Raw genomic sequence first — 15653 nt, 5'->3', positions numbered from 1 at the left:
TGACAAGAAGCACCCTGAGAAATGCAGCTGAAACTCTTAGAATTGAGACAGAATGGGGAAGGGCAACCAGAGGTTGACCAGATGACCCATTCTGTGCAGTTAACCTGTTTTTTTTGGTCTCATTGGTGTTTGCCTTAATGGTGTCCTAAATATATTACCAGTGTGCTCTTTAACTCAAAAATATCTGGCTTCATAGAATAGAAGAACAGTTCTATTCTGTTCCTGCACATCCAACCATGTACTCTTCACCTCTGTGGACATCTGCATACCTTCTTTTTATAAATGAAGTCTACTCAATGCACTCTAATTTGAGTGTTCTGATTCTTGTTGGATCCTTACTGATAATGTTTCCTTCTGTGTCCCGGGGACTTTAAAAATGATACCTAATTTTAATCTTCACAACAACCCTATTATAATATGCCTTCTTGATAACCTTCTTACTATATAGCTGGCATTGGTCTTAGTGTTTCCTATGAATTGATTCAATAAGTCCACACAATAGCCTTGGATAGGTAAAGGAACCTATCTAAGAAATAGTTACTTGCGTGGCTGGGATTAAAACCCAGCTCTAACCTCATAGTTAAAGGTCATCTCCCACCATACTTTGCTGCCTTAGTAATAATTCATTTTCAGGTGTCAATGTGAGCATAAGCTGATTGAAAAATACAGGTCTATGAAAATAGAACATTCATTTGAATTGTAAGACTTATTTATGGTCTTTTAAAAGGCAAATCTTTAACTGAAATTAAATAAAGATTAAGCTGCACCATAAAAGTCTAAGCATGACCCAGATTTACTGGCTAGTTTCTTTCTTCTAAATATTCAGTTTATATATAGACTTAATTCACTGAAAATTTAAGAGTTTGTTTCTATTTTTTTAAATTCTTAAAGAAATATGACATACCTAATTCAGAATCCTTGCTAACAGATTTCCAAGGAGAACACTGTCTTTGGAATCCTACTCTTCTGTACATTTGTTAGCTAATGTGAGTCCTGACAAAGGTAAAGAAGAATATACTGGTCATTTATCATGTGCAGACTGAGGAAATGCGTAAGCCGGACCAGGAAAGAGGAGCCTGAGAAGGGAAACCACATCGGCCAGTGTGTTAGTAACTTATTTTTTTGCTTTCGTGACAGTTTTTGTCCTTCACTAGTGAAGGAGGGCACCTTCAAGATGGTCATATGCTTGATAAGTCCCTAGGGACTTCCTCTTTTGGGATAACACCCCCAGCTTCATCTATCCAATGCCATGGATTTGTGACTCCCTAACAGCGAGAATGATCTGCTTTTCAGATAATACCTTCCAGTCCATTTTCTGTTGCTGCTGTTGCTGCTCAGTACAGAAGCGGTAAGTCTGTTCCAAAAGCAAATTCTTGGAAATGAATTCTTTCATGGTTTCCTTATTATCTACTGGGTCTCTGTGTCTCTTTGTATCTGCTGCTCTCTCCACCTGGGAACCCTTCTCCTATTTCACCTGACCATTTGAAAGGTGTAGGTCAAATGTCAGGTGGTCTGCGATCTTTCTCCATCCCTTCTAGATAGTCACTCCTTCCGTCATATGCCCACAGCTGTGCCACTTGGTTCTCTACCTGACGTTTATTTCATATCTATTACTTTTATGTCTGTGTTCCACTCTTTACTTTCTCTCCTTTAAAGAGACATGTCTTAGTTACCTGAGAATCTCCCCCAAACTATTGGTGTATCTTATACTTTGGTGTCCAGTAGATGTGTAAAATATTAAACCCAAGGTACCATGTTAATTGTAACAGTTGACATTTAAGAAGAATGTCCCCATGTCAGTCGCTATGCTAAGAGATTTGCATTTATTCATTCACATAACTTTCAAAAATACCCAGGGTCTTTTCTTTTTACAATTCTCACTTTACAGATGAGGCAGTTGAGGCTTAGAGAGGTTACACTGCCTAGCTAAGGCCACACTATGAAATGTTGGAGTTGGGACTGAAACTCATGCTATTAATCAGGACCCCATGTGTGTTTATAACATTAGATGCCATCAAACGAGGTAATGCACACAAGACGATAAATGTTGTGCCTGATGCGGTAAGATTTTCATTATCGTGATTGTGATTTTATGTCCCTAATATGCACCAGACTCTGAACAGGTGTGTGACATGTTCTCTCAGTTTTATTTCATCACCACTCTACATACTCTTAGCATCTCTAGCTCTCAGAGAAGGAGATTTCACTTCTGAGAACTGGCAATGGGCCTGAGGAGAGAGAGAGCTAAGAAACCTTCTAAATAAAAAAGCAGATGGCTAGATACCTGGATCTCTCTACTACAGTTGTGTTAATCTAGTGGATGTATGGATACTCATACTTATAGCTATTTGTAACACGATTGCTTTTCAATGCCAGACAAGTGAGAACACAAATAAGCCTGAGCAGAGATGAAGAACTTCCAGAAAACTACACTCAGCGTCACAGATGGTGGCTCAGCGAACCGTCAAGTAAGAAGCACGTGAGTATCAGGTCCAAGGTAGTCTGCACCCAGCGATTCCTGCTTGTCACCAGGCCCAGAACCTACTATTAGCTTGGCCTGTAACAAGTGCTCAATGCATATCGAGTGAATGTTCTAGAAGCTAGCGAAAGAAAGAAAGAAAGGACAGTTAAAACAGCCTACTGTGCCGTATTTAAAGATAGAACTTGAACCTGAACAGTGAATGGGGAAAGAGAAATGCATTTTGGTTCCTGCCATTTTGAGGCAAGGAGAAAATTTCAGCTCAGTGTTGGGAGAAGAAGTGTTCCTAGGAAGTGAGGTGAACTCAATACAAGCTTATAGCACAGGAAAGGGGGTGGCCACTGTCTTCTTTCACAAGAATCCTTAAAACAAAGTGAAACTACTTAGGAGTCAATCATCTCTTAAGAATTGTAACATGCCAAACCCAGTGTGATGTTGTTAAGAGAAGTTGTGATCTCAGAAATCACAAAATGATGTGTGTCACTGGCCCCAAAGCCTATTCTATTAGTCAGTCTTCCACCCTGATTTCTGTCTTGGCGTATACCTGGGTGGGAGATATGAAGTAGCAGGTAGATGCGCTGTATCCACACTGCTTTTTAGTACAGATTGCTAAAAAAAGTAATTAACCAGAAAAAAAAAAGAGTGACATTTACAGTCCAACAGGAGCTGTGGGCAACCTTCAAAACGCAAGCCATTGCCTCCCCTTCCACCCTCTGAGCTTGCTGAAGAGAAGATCCAGGTCAAGGCGCTGTATGATTTCCTGCCCCGAGAACCCTGTAATTTAGCACTAAAGAGAGCAGAAGAATACCTGATTTTGGAGAAGTATGATCCTCACTGGTGGAAGGCGAGAGACCGTTTAGGGTAAGGCTCATGGCTGAGTCCTTATCAAATTTGTCCTCCATTAGGCTCTGAAAACTTTAGAACATAAAGAAGACTCTATATGGTGGCTCATTTTCTCCTTTATAACCTCCCTTTGCATGGAATAGAATTCATGCCCTACCTCCATCTATAAGACCGAGCATTAGACCACCGTGATTTCCGGCAGGCAGGGAGGCTCAGAACCAGATACACCTGGCTTCACACCCTCATGCTGCCATTTACTGCTGTGGGTCCTTGGCAAGTTACTAGCCCACCCCGAGTTTATTTGTGAAATGGGAACAGTGATGCCTATCATACAGGTCCTTATTCTGATTTGTACTTTCTTCAGTTGGGAATTTTTCTTTTGTTCTAATTAAGCTCTAAGGTAAGAACAGAAATAGTATCTTATTCACTTTTCTATTTCTATGGTGACTAGTTTTGGAGGCAAACATACTAGTAGTTGTTGAATGAGACTGGAAAGAAAAAAGATCCTTGATGCAAATAGATCTCATCATGTTAGATGCAATAGGTTACGAATGCCTGACTATAATCTTGGGTTCAGAAGAATTCTGAGGGATTTCTGGGTTCCCTGGGAGAGAAAGCTGGCATTGATTTCTGGTATTTGACAAGATTAAGAGAGTGTAAGTATATAAGTATTATGAGCATTTCAATTTACACGCCTTAATTCTGAATTATATTTCCTGATGTTGACTGTCTTAGTTCTGAGTTTAAGCTCATCATGTGATGACTTTTTCAGTGGAAAAAGAGGCATTAGTAGGTTCAAAATTGTGTCATTAATCACCTCTGTAGGTAGACTATCAACATGCCCCAGATTAAAAAAACCCCCCAAAACACTGTATTAATATTTGATTTCATAGTTAGATGAGTTTAGTTTTTAAAATAATGCCGGAATTTTGTTTTGCTACATCCTCCAAACACAGTATCTTTCCCCAAAGCAGATATCATTAACCATTTGGTGAGCAGCCTTCCAGATCATGTTCAATGAGCTTATACACATAGATTGAAATATATGGGATCGTTTGTAGGTTTAATTGACCTACATCTTACCACACTCCATGCTTTGCCCTGCAACTTGCTTCGACTTCTCAACAGCATGTTGATCATTTTGCAATTTTAAATGCTGATGAAGACACAGGAGAAGAGCCCTCTCTCCCCAGCCCCCACCCTTTTGGTAGATGTGTAAATTGGTATATCCTATTTTGAAGGCATTTTGCTGTGTTTTCTGAAAGAGGCACATATTTAGTGACTTAGCAATTCCTTGCTTGGGGTCCAGCCTAGAGAAATATTCTTGTGTACAAAAAGGCATGTTCAAGGATTACTGCTTTCAATAGGGGAGCAGCTGAACTAGAATGTCTACACTATAGAATACGTAGCAGCAATTAAAAAGAATAAAGCCAGCATCTTTGTAATTTGTGTTTTTTTTAACCTAGTCACTATGACTTCAAATTATCATTTAAGTGCCTTTTTTTCCTTTTTGAAACTATTTTGAGGTTACAAAACCTCCTAAACTATTCATCTTATAAATTAAGATTTTTGTATTTCTTCTACAGGGATTTTTGATGAGTTGGGAATGCAAAGAATGTTTTATTCTTTTTTTGAGAATTTAATCAGTAAACACATTTGATTTTCTCTTGCATCCTTGGGAGTTTAAAGAACTTTTGTCATGACAATGTCACAAGTGTGCTTAACATTTTGATTTTTTGCTGCGTCTTTTGTTGCAGGAACGAGGGCTTAATCCCAAGCAACTATGTGACTGAAAACAGACTCACCAATTTGGAATTATATGAGTAAGTGTCTTCCAAAGTTTGCTATGTGGTAAACCTATGAAAATCAGGGACATTCTGGCAGTTTCAAAGTCTAGACACTTATTTTGGTCTGTGAAAAGAAAAGAAAGTAACACATTTGACAGTTTTAGCAATAGAGAGATCATTGGTCCTTATCATGATTGATTTAGAAACTTCTTTTTCTTAAACTTCATTTTGTTTTGTTTTGTATGGCCAGGTTTCTTTTTTAACAGGGACAGAATGAGGCCATCTTGCACTTAAAAAAAAGCACACACACAAAAAAACCACCTATATATCCTTAGTGGAAAGTTTCCTTTAAATAACATCATTCAATTTTTCAATGAGTGGTAAATTGTATCTACTATGTAAATAATTCCTATATTTTGGCTCACATTTTGAGGTATATTAGACATTGCTGAAGATAAGAACTAGGCTAGTGCTATCGTTTGGGAGAAACTTAGGCATTCTCAAAAGGTTCTGCTCAAAAGATATTTTTAATACAATTATAGATTTGAAACAGGGAGATCTTCACAACCACTTTTTATAGAGCCTCATTTTTCAGGTGAGAAAATAAGGCTGACAGATTAATTTACAGGTAGAAAGTGGCAGAGCTGGGACTAATCCTGTTTTTTAAAATAAATTTAGATTTTCAGTTTGAGCATTCGCTTCCTCCTTCCTCAGGTACTTATTTTGCAATTAGCAAATGTTTCCAGAAGGTGGCAGTAGATGATAGGAGTTGCTACACTAAGGGGCTTTTTGAGAACCACACATCAAAGAAATGAGAGAAACTTGCTTGGCCTTGCTACCAATTGAAACACACCTGAAAGTCAGATTCAGTATTTTCTTCCCTAAAGTAAATTCAGTTCCAAAAGCTTTGGTGAATAATGTAGGTTTTATTGGAGAGTAGAAGGAGATGATCACAGGACAACTCTACCAGGCTTCTCCATTGGCTCTCTGTTCTCTCCCACAAACCACTGTCCTCTGTCTTCTCTCTACCTTCAGCCCATCTGCCGTGTCCACTCTGTTAACTTGAGCTTTGTAGTCCTGACCCAAGACTCTAGTCTCCAGTAAAAGCCAAGCCCTTAGGTGGCTGAACTCACACCTTCCTTAGAAAACAGCTTCACAACTATCTATAGTTATTCAGGCATGCCTCACACAGGTCTAATAGCCCCCTGGGTGGAGGGTGACCAACAGAAGCAGGACTCTTGGAAGGCCATGTTACAGGAGATTTTGGATGAAAATCAGCTACAAAAAATAAGAAAAATAAGATTATTTTTCACCCCAATTTGGATTTTCTGGAAGATTAAAGGAGTCATCTGTGACAGTGCCTACTTTACCCAGTACTGTTACTTTCTTTTTTTGGTTGTTGTTGTTAATTAAGTTGCTCATCGCCACCACTGTTTAGAACAGGCTTGGGCTCTGGCTGCAACACTCACTTACACTGTAGATTTCATATCATTTGAATTAAACAACTCTGGGGTTACTATTGCCATTTCATTTTGGGGGGGCTTAAATTTATTTTTGATGTTTGAAAAATCATCCTTATCAATCATTCTAATTCTGGGAAGACTTTTAACTTTTTTGATTTAAAAAACCAAATTTGTTAAAATATAGTCATAATAGGTATCATTATTAATCACAAAGTTGATTGATCACTTACATGTGTGCCAGCCATTTTCTCTAATTATGGACAAGAATTGCTGCCCCAGGTTGAAGTACTGAAATATGAGCTTAGGGGATGTAGGAAACTGGCTCCTAATCCTGGCATCACCACTGGTTAGTTCTTTGATTCTAAGCAAAGTTGCCAAATGTCTCTGGCTGTTCTGAACCTCTGATGATCTCATAAGTGGGGGCAATTATATCTGTCTTGTATGGTCTCTAGTAATTGGTCATTACATTCTAGGGATTATTATTCTTTCCACAAATAGGAAAGACACTTAAATTTTGGTCCACCTTGCTTATTATTGCAAATATACAGCCTTACCTTTGTTACATTGGCCCCCAAATCACTTTATCTGTTAATTCTGTGTTTAGTGAACATTTAAGATGGATCAGATGTGAGTGGTTCTCAGCCCTGGAGATACAACATGGAACACACAGAACCTTCCCTGCCTTCATGGAACTTACAGCTTCATGGAGACATTAAACAACACTAAATTCAAAAACAAATATATAATTCTAAATTGTAGTATTATAAAGGAAGACTGTAAGACATTGTGGGAGAAAACAACAGGGAAGAGAATATATAAAGTGGATGGGGATGTTGAGTTGGGAAGAACTTTCTAAGGAAAGGTATTTATGAATTTAAATAAATAAGAGCAGTTTCTTTTATTCACCCTCCACATACTAAATGTTCTTAAACAATCAGTTCTATTTATAAGCTCAGTTAATTAGATTTCCTGAAACATGTAATTAGCATTAATAAACTGAACACATTCAATTATCTTTTTAAATACTTCACATATTTGACAGGGCAAATTCACAATCGTAATGAGCCCTATGTAAGTCTTTCAATGATTCTACAAATCTAACAAATTAAACTTGTAAATATGAGAAATCAAGTTCTCCTAACTGTATGAATATCTGTTAAGTATTAATCAAATTCTCTTCAACTTCAAATAACAAGTTTTAAATTGATTATGCATTTGAAATCAGATACAAAAAAATGAATACATTGGATTCTCTTAAAGTGGTAGACAATTTAAATACCAAAACATGGATTATCCTGAACTTCTTATAGGAGTTTAATCTCCACATCTCTACACTGAGTCCTTGATCTTCCCAGGGTTATAAAACAACTCCCTAAGGGAAACTGATGTGCCTTTTCAGCTTTGGTGGGATTTCCAAGTCAGAAACTGAGGAGCCCAATATTGTTATTTATTGATTAGAAATCTAAGATTGGGCTCGAAACTCAAGGCCTGCATAAATATATATATATATATATACAAAAGTTTTGACTCAAATGTAGCTGGACTTGCTAATTTCTTTTTAATCACAGAAGCCCTGCCCCAACTCCTGTGTTCATATTATTTTGTACCTGTTATAAACACTGCTTTAAAAGTATAAGTTATGGACTTTCCTATTTTTTAAAAAAGACTTTTCTGACTTTTAGATAAAATTTTGAAATACTATCCTCCCAACCTCCCTTAAATTACCTTCACTGAATCCTTTTACTACTTAACAGAATTGGGCTTTATTTTCTAGGACCCTGAATTTGTGATATATTCCTATGTGGCTTTTGGGTAACTACTCTGAAGTCATTCTCATGATAGCCACATATGTATAAATTTTTAATTTATGTTTAAACAGAATTGGCAATTTACTTACGCTATTTATCACTGATAAATGAATACAAGTAATATAACTAGCACCAACACAAAAGCAGCATGAGCTCAATGTTTTTAAAAAGCATTATTTTAAAAAATATATAATTTATGTTAACTTTTTCCTCCTTGAATATCATCATGCAGTCACGGCTTTTCACAGATTCAATTTGCTTTAGTGAGTTATAATCATTATTTTCCTTTTAACATCCAAATTTCACAACCTAACCAGTGTGTGTGTGTGTGGGGGGGGGGGGCTCCTTACGCTAATTCCCTGTGTCTTAATTAGTTTGAAGAATTTTTTTTTCTTCCTACAACAAGAACTCTCAGACTCATCTTGAAATTCCTCAGTTGAATATGAATATTGACTAAAAAGTTCAGAATGATGCACAGTGTAACACTGAGTAACTTTTCTTCCAACACTAGTGGTCAGTGGTCAGATGACAGTGGTCAGAGCCCTCTGTCACCTCGCATTGTCTGTGGTTGATCTTCCTAAAGTTCACTTTCAGTTTGATGACATCAGTATTTTAGATAACTGACCCTTCTGACTTGATGGCAGCTGCGAAGAGAAGTCCACAAGTTGAGATGAGGAGTTGGTTAGTCACCATCTGGCCGGCCTTTGGTGACTCAGTACAAAGTTAGATATACACCTCCTTTCTTCTACTGTCCACAAAATCAGTATTTCTGGTAATATTAGGTCAAATTCCAAATTCTTTGTAAAAATGTTGTTTTTTTTTTAACGAAGGCTTTTCAATTTTTAAAAATCTCCCTGTTCTACCACTTTTCTCTGCTTTCTGAATAACATCTGCTTACTATCTAGGTATGGTCATATCAAACTATATGTTTACTTTATAATATTTATAATATGACTTAATCATGTTTACTGTGTGTTCAGATATTCTGGTCACTTAATGACGTGCTTAATGCAGAGAAAACAGGACAATTGAAGGCAGAAAGGGGCTTGGTGAGTCTGGGGAGGAAAGAGCCCCAACATGACAAAGCTTTGTGAGCGAGGGCAGAGCGGGGAAGAGATGTGGCAGGAGAGGGCTCCGGGGCAGGGTCCCATGTTGGCCGTTCCACGAGCTCTGTTAACGACCCTCTCTACTCAGAGGGAATGGACTTGAGAGAATCAGATACATTAGGATGGATTTTAATTTTGGAAAGGGAAATAACACTTATGAAAGCACTCAAATAAGAAGTTCCTGAGAGTAAAGAAGGTTGGCTACTTTTTAGTTTGTCTGCTAAAGCTCAGCATTTGTTGAAGATGAGGACTTCTTACCCACCAGCCTTTCATGGAATTTTACAAGATCTTGAGTCCATCAAAATTACATAACAGGTGCTAAGCATGTGTGTCAGAAAGTTTGAATGAGCTAGGCTAGAATAACCAGACAATCAGACCTGAAATTAGTAAAATTGTTTTAAACCTGGTCAGTTGTCCTGTAGTATTCTATCATAATTTATCTGAATTTTAAAAAAACCAGAACATTCTAAAATTAATTCTAAACCAAGGTCTTTAAAATGAAGGAAATAGAGTCAGATTATTTTTGGAAAAAAATTAATAAAAAATTTAAACATTATTTGTGTTGCTTTTATAGGTGGTACCATAGGAACATTACCAGAAATCAGGCAGAACGTCTATTGAAACAGGAGGTAATTATCATTGTAGTGATGAATAAATCTGAATATTTTCTAAATGTCTGAGAGAGGCATATTATGAAGACTTTAATCAACTATACAGGTGTCTTGCTTCTTGTTCTTTCTAATTCTGAAGTCTTATTAAGAGTTCATCCCCAATACATGTTTCTTGGTAAGTTGGTAAGTCAAATATACTTATGTCAGATCATGTTTTCCATTAACTTGTTCATAGCAGCACAATTCACAATAGCTGTGAATTGTGGAACCAACCCAGATGCTCTTCAATAGATGAATAGATAAAAAAAAATGTGGCATTTATACACAATGGAGTATTACACAGCACTAAAAATGACAAAATCATGGAATTTGCAGGGAAATGGATGGCACTAGAGCAGATTATGCTAAGTGAAGCTAGCCAATCCCTAAAAACAAATGCCAAATATCTTCTTTGATATAATAAGAGCAACTAAGAACAGAGCAGGGAGGAAGAGCAGGAGGAAAAGATTAACATTAAACAGAGTCATGAGGTGGGAGGGAAAGGGAGAGAAAAGGGAAATTGCATGGAAATGGAAGGAGACCCTCATTGTTATACAAAATTACATATAAGAGGTTGAGAGGGGAATGGGGAAAAAAAACAAGGAGAGAAATGAATTACAGTAGATGGGGTAGAGAGAGAAGTTGGGAGGGGAGGGGAGGGGGGATAGTAGAGGATAGGAAAGGTAAGAGAATACAACAGTTACTAATATGGCATTATGTAAATATGTGGATGTGTAATCGATGTGATTCTGCAATCTGTATATGGGGTAAAAATGGGAGTTCATAACCCACTTGACTCTAATGTATGAAATATGATATGTCAGGAGCTTTGTAATGTTTTGAACAACCAATAAAAAAACTTTCTTCATAATTTCAGAAATCTATTTCTCCTGAAATTATTTCAACTCCAATGTACTGAGACTCCTTCATTCATTCTAACATGCTTTCTGCCTGTAGAATTTGTATTTGTAGAGTTGCTCATATAACCTCTGCTGCAAAAGCAATTAAATATACTCTCTAACCTCACAAACTTACACTCATTAAAAACACAAACAGAAAAATACATGATGTAGTAGTTTCTTCATTCTTTGGAAACAAGGGGAGAGTAGGGTAGACAAAATATCAAATTCAGATCAGAACTACTCATTTAGGTCAAACCAAAACAAAACTGCATACAGTTAAATTTCCAACAGTCGGTAAATATTAACTGTGGGGAAACATAGAGTCAAAACTAGAAACTAGATAAGAGGTATTGTATCATTAAGCACTGCTGTTGGATGTTGAGGAAATCTTGAAATGTGACTGAGAAAGAATCAGTTCTGTAACTAAAACTCAATACCTGTAATGGTTCAGGAGCAGGATAGACTCACTTTGTTGCAGAGGGACAGACAGGATGAGGGTCAGAGACCCAGCCTCAGGCAATATTGGGGTAGAGCTTTGTTTGCTAAGAGGAAATTGAAATAAATATGGTGTTTCTCTGGCATGGTCCCATAGACAGGCTTTTGTAAAATGATGTTAGTAAATTCAAAGAGAATGTCCATTTCTGATTTTCCTGGACTGAAGTGCCCTCTGTGGGAATTGTATCAGCTTGAATACCTATCAGAAATGAAGAGTGTCTGGTTTCCCATAACCTCTCCAGCCAGTGGTTTATAGGAAACATCTGGATCTTTGCTCTTTGACACCTCATCTCAGTGTGGATTTGATTTGCACTTCTCTTATTCTGGGGATTTTAAATATTATTCATATATTAAATTTTTTATGTTTGTATTCTCTCTTCTGTAAACTGTTCATATCCTTTGCATTGTTTTCTATTTTTTTATCCTTTTCTAAGAATTTGCAGGACCTATGTAGCTATATTAAGGAAATTAATCTTTGTGGTGTGACAATATTTACTCCAGTTTTTTAATTGTTCTATGGTTTTCTGGCATAAATAATATTTTAATTATGTATGTTTGAATTTGTCAGGAAAATTTTTGTAAGAATTGAGAGTTTGTGTCAGAATTATCTTCCCTACTCTAAGGTTACACACACACACACAGAAAACAACAACAACAATAACAACAACAAAAAACTCATGTTTCTTGATACTTAATGGTTTTGTTTTGTGTATTTATATCTCCAATCTATTCCTTTTTAATTTTTTTTGAAAAGAGTTTTTCTCATGTAGCTTGTACATTTATCTTTTGTGTTGCTATCATACATGAATATATCTTGCTTTTATTTATGAAAGATTTTGAGTTCTGTGAATTAATTTTGTATCCAATAATGCTGGTGAGTTTTCATAATTTTGGTAGTTTTTCACTGGATTGTCTTAGGTTTCAAATACATGATCTTACCAGCAACAAATAGTGATGATTTCAATTACTCTTTTATAATATTAATACAGTACTTCTAATTTTTGCTCCTCATTCAATTTCATTGCCTAGTGTTACCGGAATAGTATAAATACCAGTGTTTTTAGTGGGCATGATTTTTTTCTCCTGACATTATTTGGAATGATATCCACATAAAGCATAATAAAGGACTTGAGACTAGAGTAAAAAAAAGAATGCTATTGTGTAAGGAAGTACAAATATCTTCCTGTTGTACTGAGAATTTTTAAAAGTTGTACTAGAAGTTGGAGTTTGTCAAGTGACTTTTTCAACATCTCTGGAGATGTCTATGATTTTTTTTCCTCCCTCAGATATGTTAATATGACAAATTATATTAATGAGATTTCCAACACTGAATTTCTCTGACATTCCTGTAGGCAAACCCTCTTGGTCATGGTGTATTATTCTTTTGTGCTACTGGATTTGATTTGTTAACATTTTATTTAGACTTTTTGTGTTAAGTGATGTAAGTTGACATAAGCTGGTCAGTACTTTTGTTTGTGCACAGTTGGGTTGTTGGTATCGATATTAAGCTCAACCTGTATATAAATTTAGAAGTTTTTGTTCTTTTCATATGTTCAGGATTAGATTAATCCCTGTACTTTTTTTTAAGGTTTAATACATCAAAATGTGTAACTATGGTGCTTTTAAATTTAGCTCTTTAAAAACATCCATTTTTTAATTCATAGTTTCATTAAAACTTTCAGTTCTTCTGGACTAAATTTTAAGACAAGTTATATTTTGTTAATTAATTATCCATTTCATTCAAGTTTTCAAATTTATTGTATAGAGTCGAATAAATTTTTATTTTTTCCTGGATTTTTGCATATTTGTACCTATGACTTTTTGGGGGACGGAGTCCCTTTGATTTAACTCAGGAACACTTGACCACTGAGCCACATCCCCAGCTCTATTTTGTATTTTATATAGAAACAGTGTCTCACTGAGTTGCTTAGTGCCTTGCTTTTGCTGAGGCTGTTTGAACTCGAGATTATCCTGCCTCACCCTCCTGAGCCACTGGGATTACAGATGTGTGCCACCATACCTGGTTTATGACTTATTTTTTATAAACTTTTGCCATTAGTTATTGATTAGGTGAATTAGCTGTTTATTTATTGTTTTCCCTGAGCAACCAGACTTTGAACTTAATTCTTAGTTGTACTTTTTAAAAATAATTTATTATCTATCATAATTATAATTTATATTTTATCTACTTTTTAAAAATAATTTATTATCTTTGATCTTTTTAACTTATTTCTTCTATTGTACTTGGATTTTATAACTAACTTATTGAGTTGGCTATGCTTATTTTTACTTCTTTTACTTATTAGTATAAATAATAACACTGGATTTATTTCTGAGTACTGTTAGAGCTGCATAGCAAAAGATGATGTTTCTTTATTATGTTCTGGATATTTTCATTTTTTATTTAATTTCCTTGAGTTATATAAAAGAGAATTAAAGAGAGCTGGGGATATAGCTCAGTTGGTAGAGTGCTGGGTTCAATCCCTAGCACCACAAAGAGAGAGAGAGAGAGAGAGAGAGAGAGAGAGAGAGAGAGAGAGAGAGAGAGAGAGAGAGAATATTAAAAATCTATAGGAGGTAGGAGCATTTTATTTGGGGTTTTGTTGGGAATTTCTAGTGTTATGCTTTGTGATCAGGAAATACTGTTTGTGTTCTTTCAACTTTGATTCTTTGTAAGAGGAGACTACTATATGTGCAACTTTATTATCTGCATATTACATATACTGACATGTATATATATTATTGTATATGCAATCTAAACTGTACACACACCTTTGCTTTTTATATCTTTGTCTTTTACATCTTTGCCCTTTGATATATAACACAACTCTTGAACATTGTAGGAATTCAATGAAAGATAGATTTTATAATTTCAAATGACTATAAAAGATTCTTTTTATTTAAAACACTTGACCAGGGAATCAGGCTTATGCCTGGTAGGAGGAGGAAAAGATTCTGGCGATGGATTATAGGCACCTGGAGGGGACCTTGCTCTTTGGGTCACACAGTTTGCAAGCACAGGTTAAGGGGCACGGTACTTCCTAAGGGTAAACTGCCATGGGTTTGACATGATTCCAAAAGTTTTCCCACTTGAAAACAAACATATCCAGGGAGACTGAAACTTTTCATAATAGGAAACAAACAAATCAAAAGAATCTAACTTTCAAAATTATTTTAAAGCAATTTTCAGCCTTATCAGAGTCTCTAGAAGAATATCCACAGTAATATATATATATATTAAGTGCTAGGGATTAAACCCAGGGCCTTGTGCATGCAAGGCAAGCACTCTACCAACTAAGATATATTCCCCAGCCCCAAGGGACCTACTTTTTAACTTAGTATCACACTTGTTGAAATGTTCTCCTGCCATTTCTCTTTTCATTTCTTCCCACCCCTACAGCAACTTCTTTCTCCCTTCAGACTCTCCCAAATCCATTCTTTCTCATGAACTCTGATCTCTCCATCCATTCTCTGTCTTTCCAAAAATATTTTTACCTGTTTCCTTCATCCTATCCACTACCTTATTTCTCTTCTTCCAAAGTACAGGCCTGTCAGTCTCAGAGTTCATCTTATCAATCAGCTATTTTTATCTGTTGTCCCAATTAATACAATAAAATAACTAATAAGTGGGGTACAAGATTCTTAGATACAGAACTTTCTTTTTATAAAAATCAGAATGTTTTTAAATACTCTTGCATTATAAATTCATGTCCAGATGACACCACTTTTAGAAATGTGACTTCTAAACCTATAGGGGATATAAAACATTGGGTGTACTTTCAGTCTCATTCTTTATAGTACGAATATAGTAAGTGACTTATAGTAAGTTGGTATAGCTTTGGTTTTCATCACCAAGACATAATGATGTCTTTCTGAGCAGGAATAGACTTATGTAATGAATAAATTGTTTTTCAGGCTAAAGAAGGTGCATTTATTGTCAGAGATTCAAGACATTTGGGGTCTTACACCATTTCCGTGTTTATAAGAGCTAGAAGGTAAGCAGCTGTGACTTTGGTTAATATATAAGCCCTAGGGCAATGTACAGAATAGAGGTGAGAGCTTAGTTTAGGGAGAGGATTGCTGGCCTGGAAGTCAGGACTAGCCAGTCCACATTGTATCC

At 36.0% G+C, this 15653-nt stretch overlaps 1 protein-coding gene across 1 annotated transcript in view; it reads left to right on the top strand.

The window, feature by feature from the left end:
• Positions 1-929: 929 nt before the first annotated feature.
• Positions 930-15653, top strand: part of Txk (TXK tyrosine kinase) — a 42126-nt gene continuing 27402 nt past the window's right edge. The window contains exons 1-6 of the mRNA XM_021722712.3: positions 930-1348; positions 2377-2479; positions 3135-3340; positions 5080-5145; positions 10061-10115; positions 15449-15528. Coding sequence (XP_021578387.2) covers positions 1245-1348; positions 2377-2479; positions 3135-3340; positions 5080-5145; positions 10061-10115; positions 15449-15528 — 614 coding nt within the window. The 5' untranslated portion in view covers positions 930-1244. The remainder of the gene's footprint in view (positions 1349-2376; positions 2480-3134; positions 3341-5079; positions 5146-10060; positions 10116-15448; positions 15529-15653) is intronic.

The sequence above is a fragment of the Ictidomys tridecemlineatus genome, chromosome 9, assembly GCF_052094955.1.
Source record: "Ictidomys tridecemlineatus isolate mIctTri1 chromosome 9, mIctTri1.hap1, whole genome shotgun sequence".
NCBI classification, from domain to species: domain Eukaryota; kingdom Metazoa; phylum Chordata; class Mammalia; order Rodentia; family Sciuridae; genus Ictidomys; species Ictidomys tridecemlineatus.
This window is presented reverse-complemented; position numbering and strand designations above follow the sequence as displayed.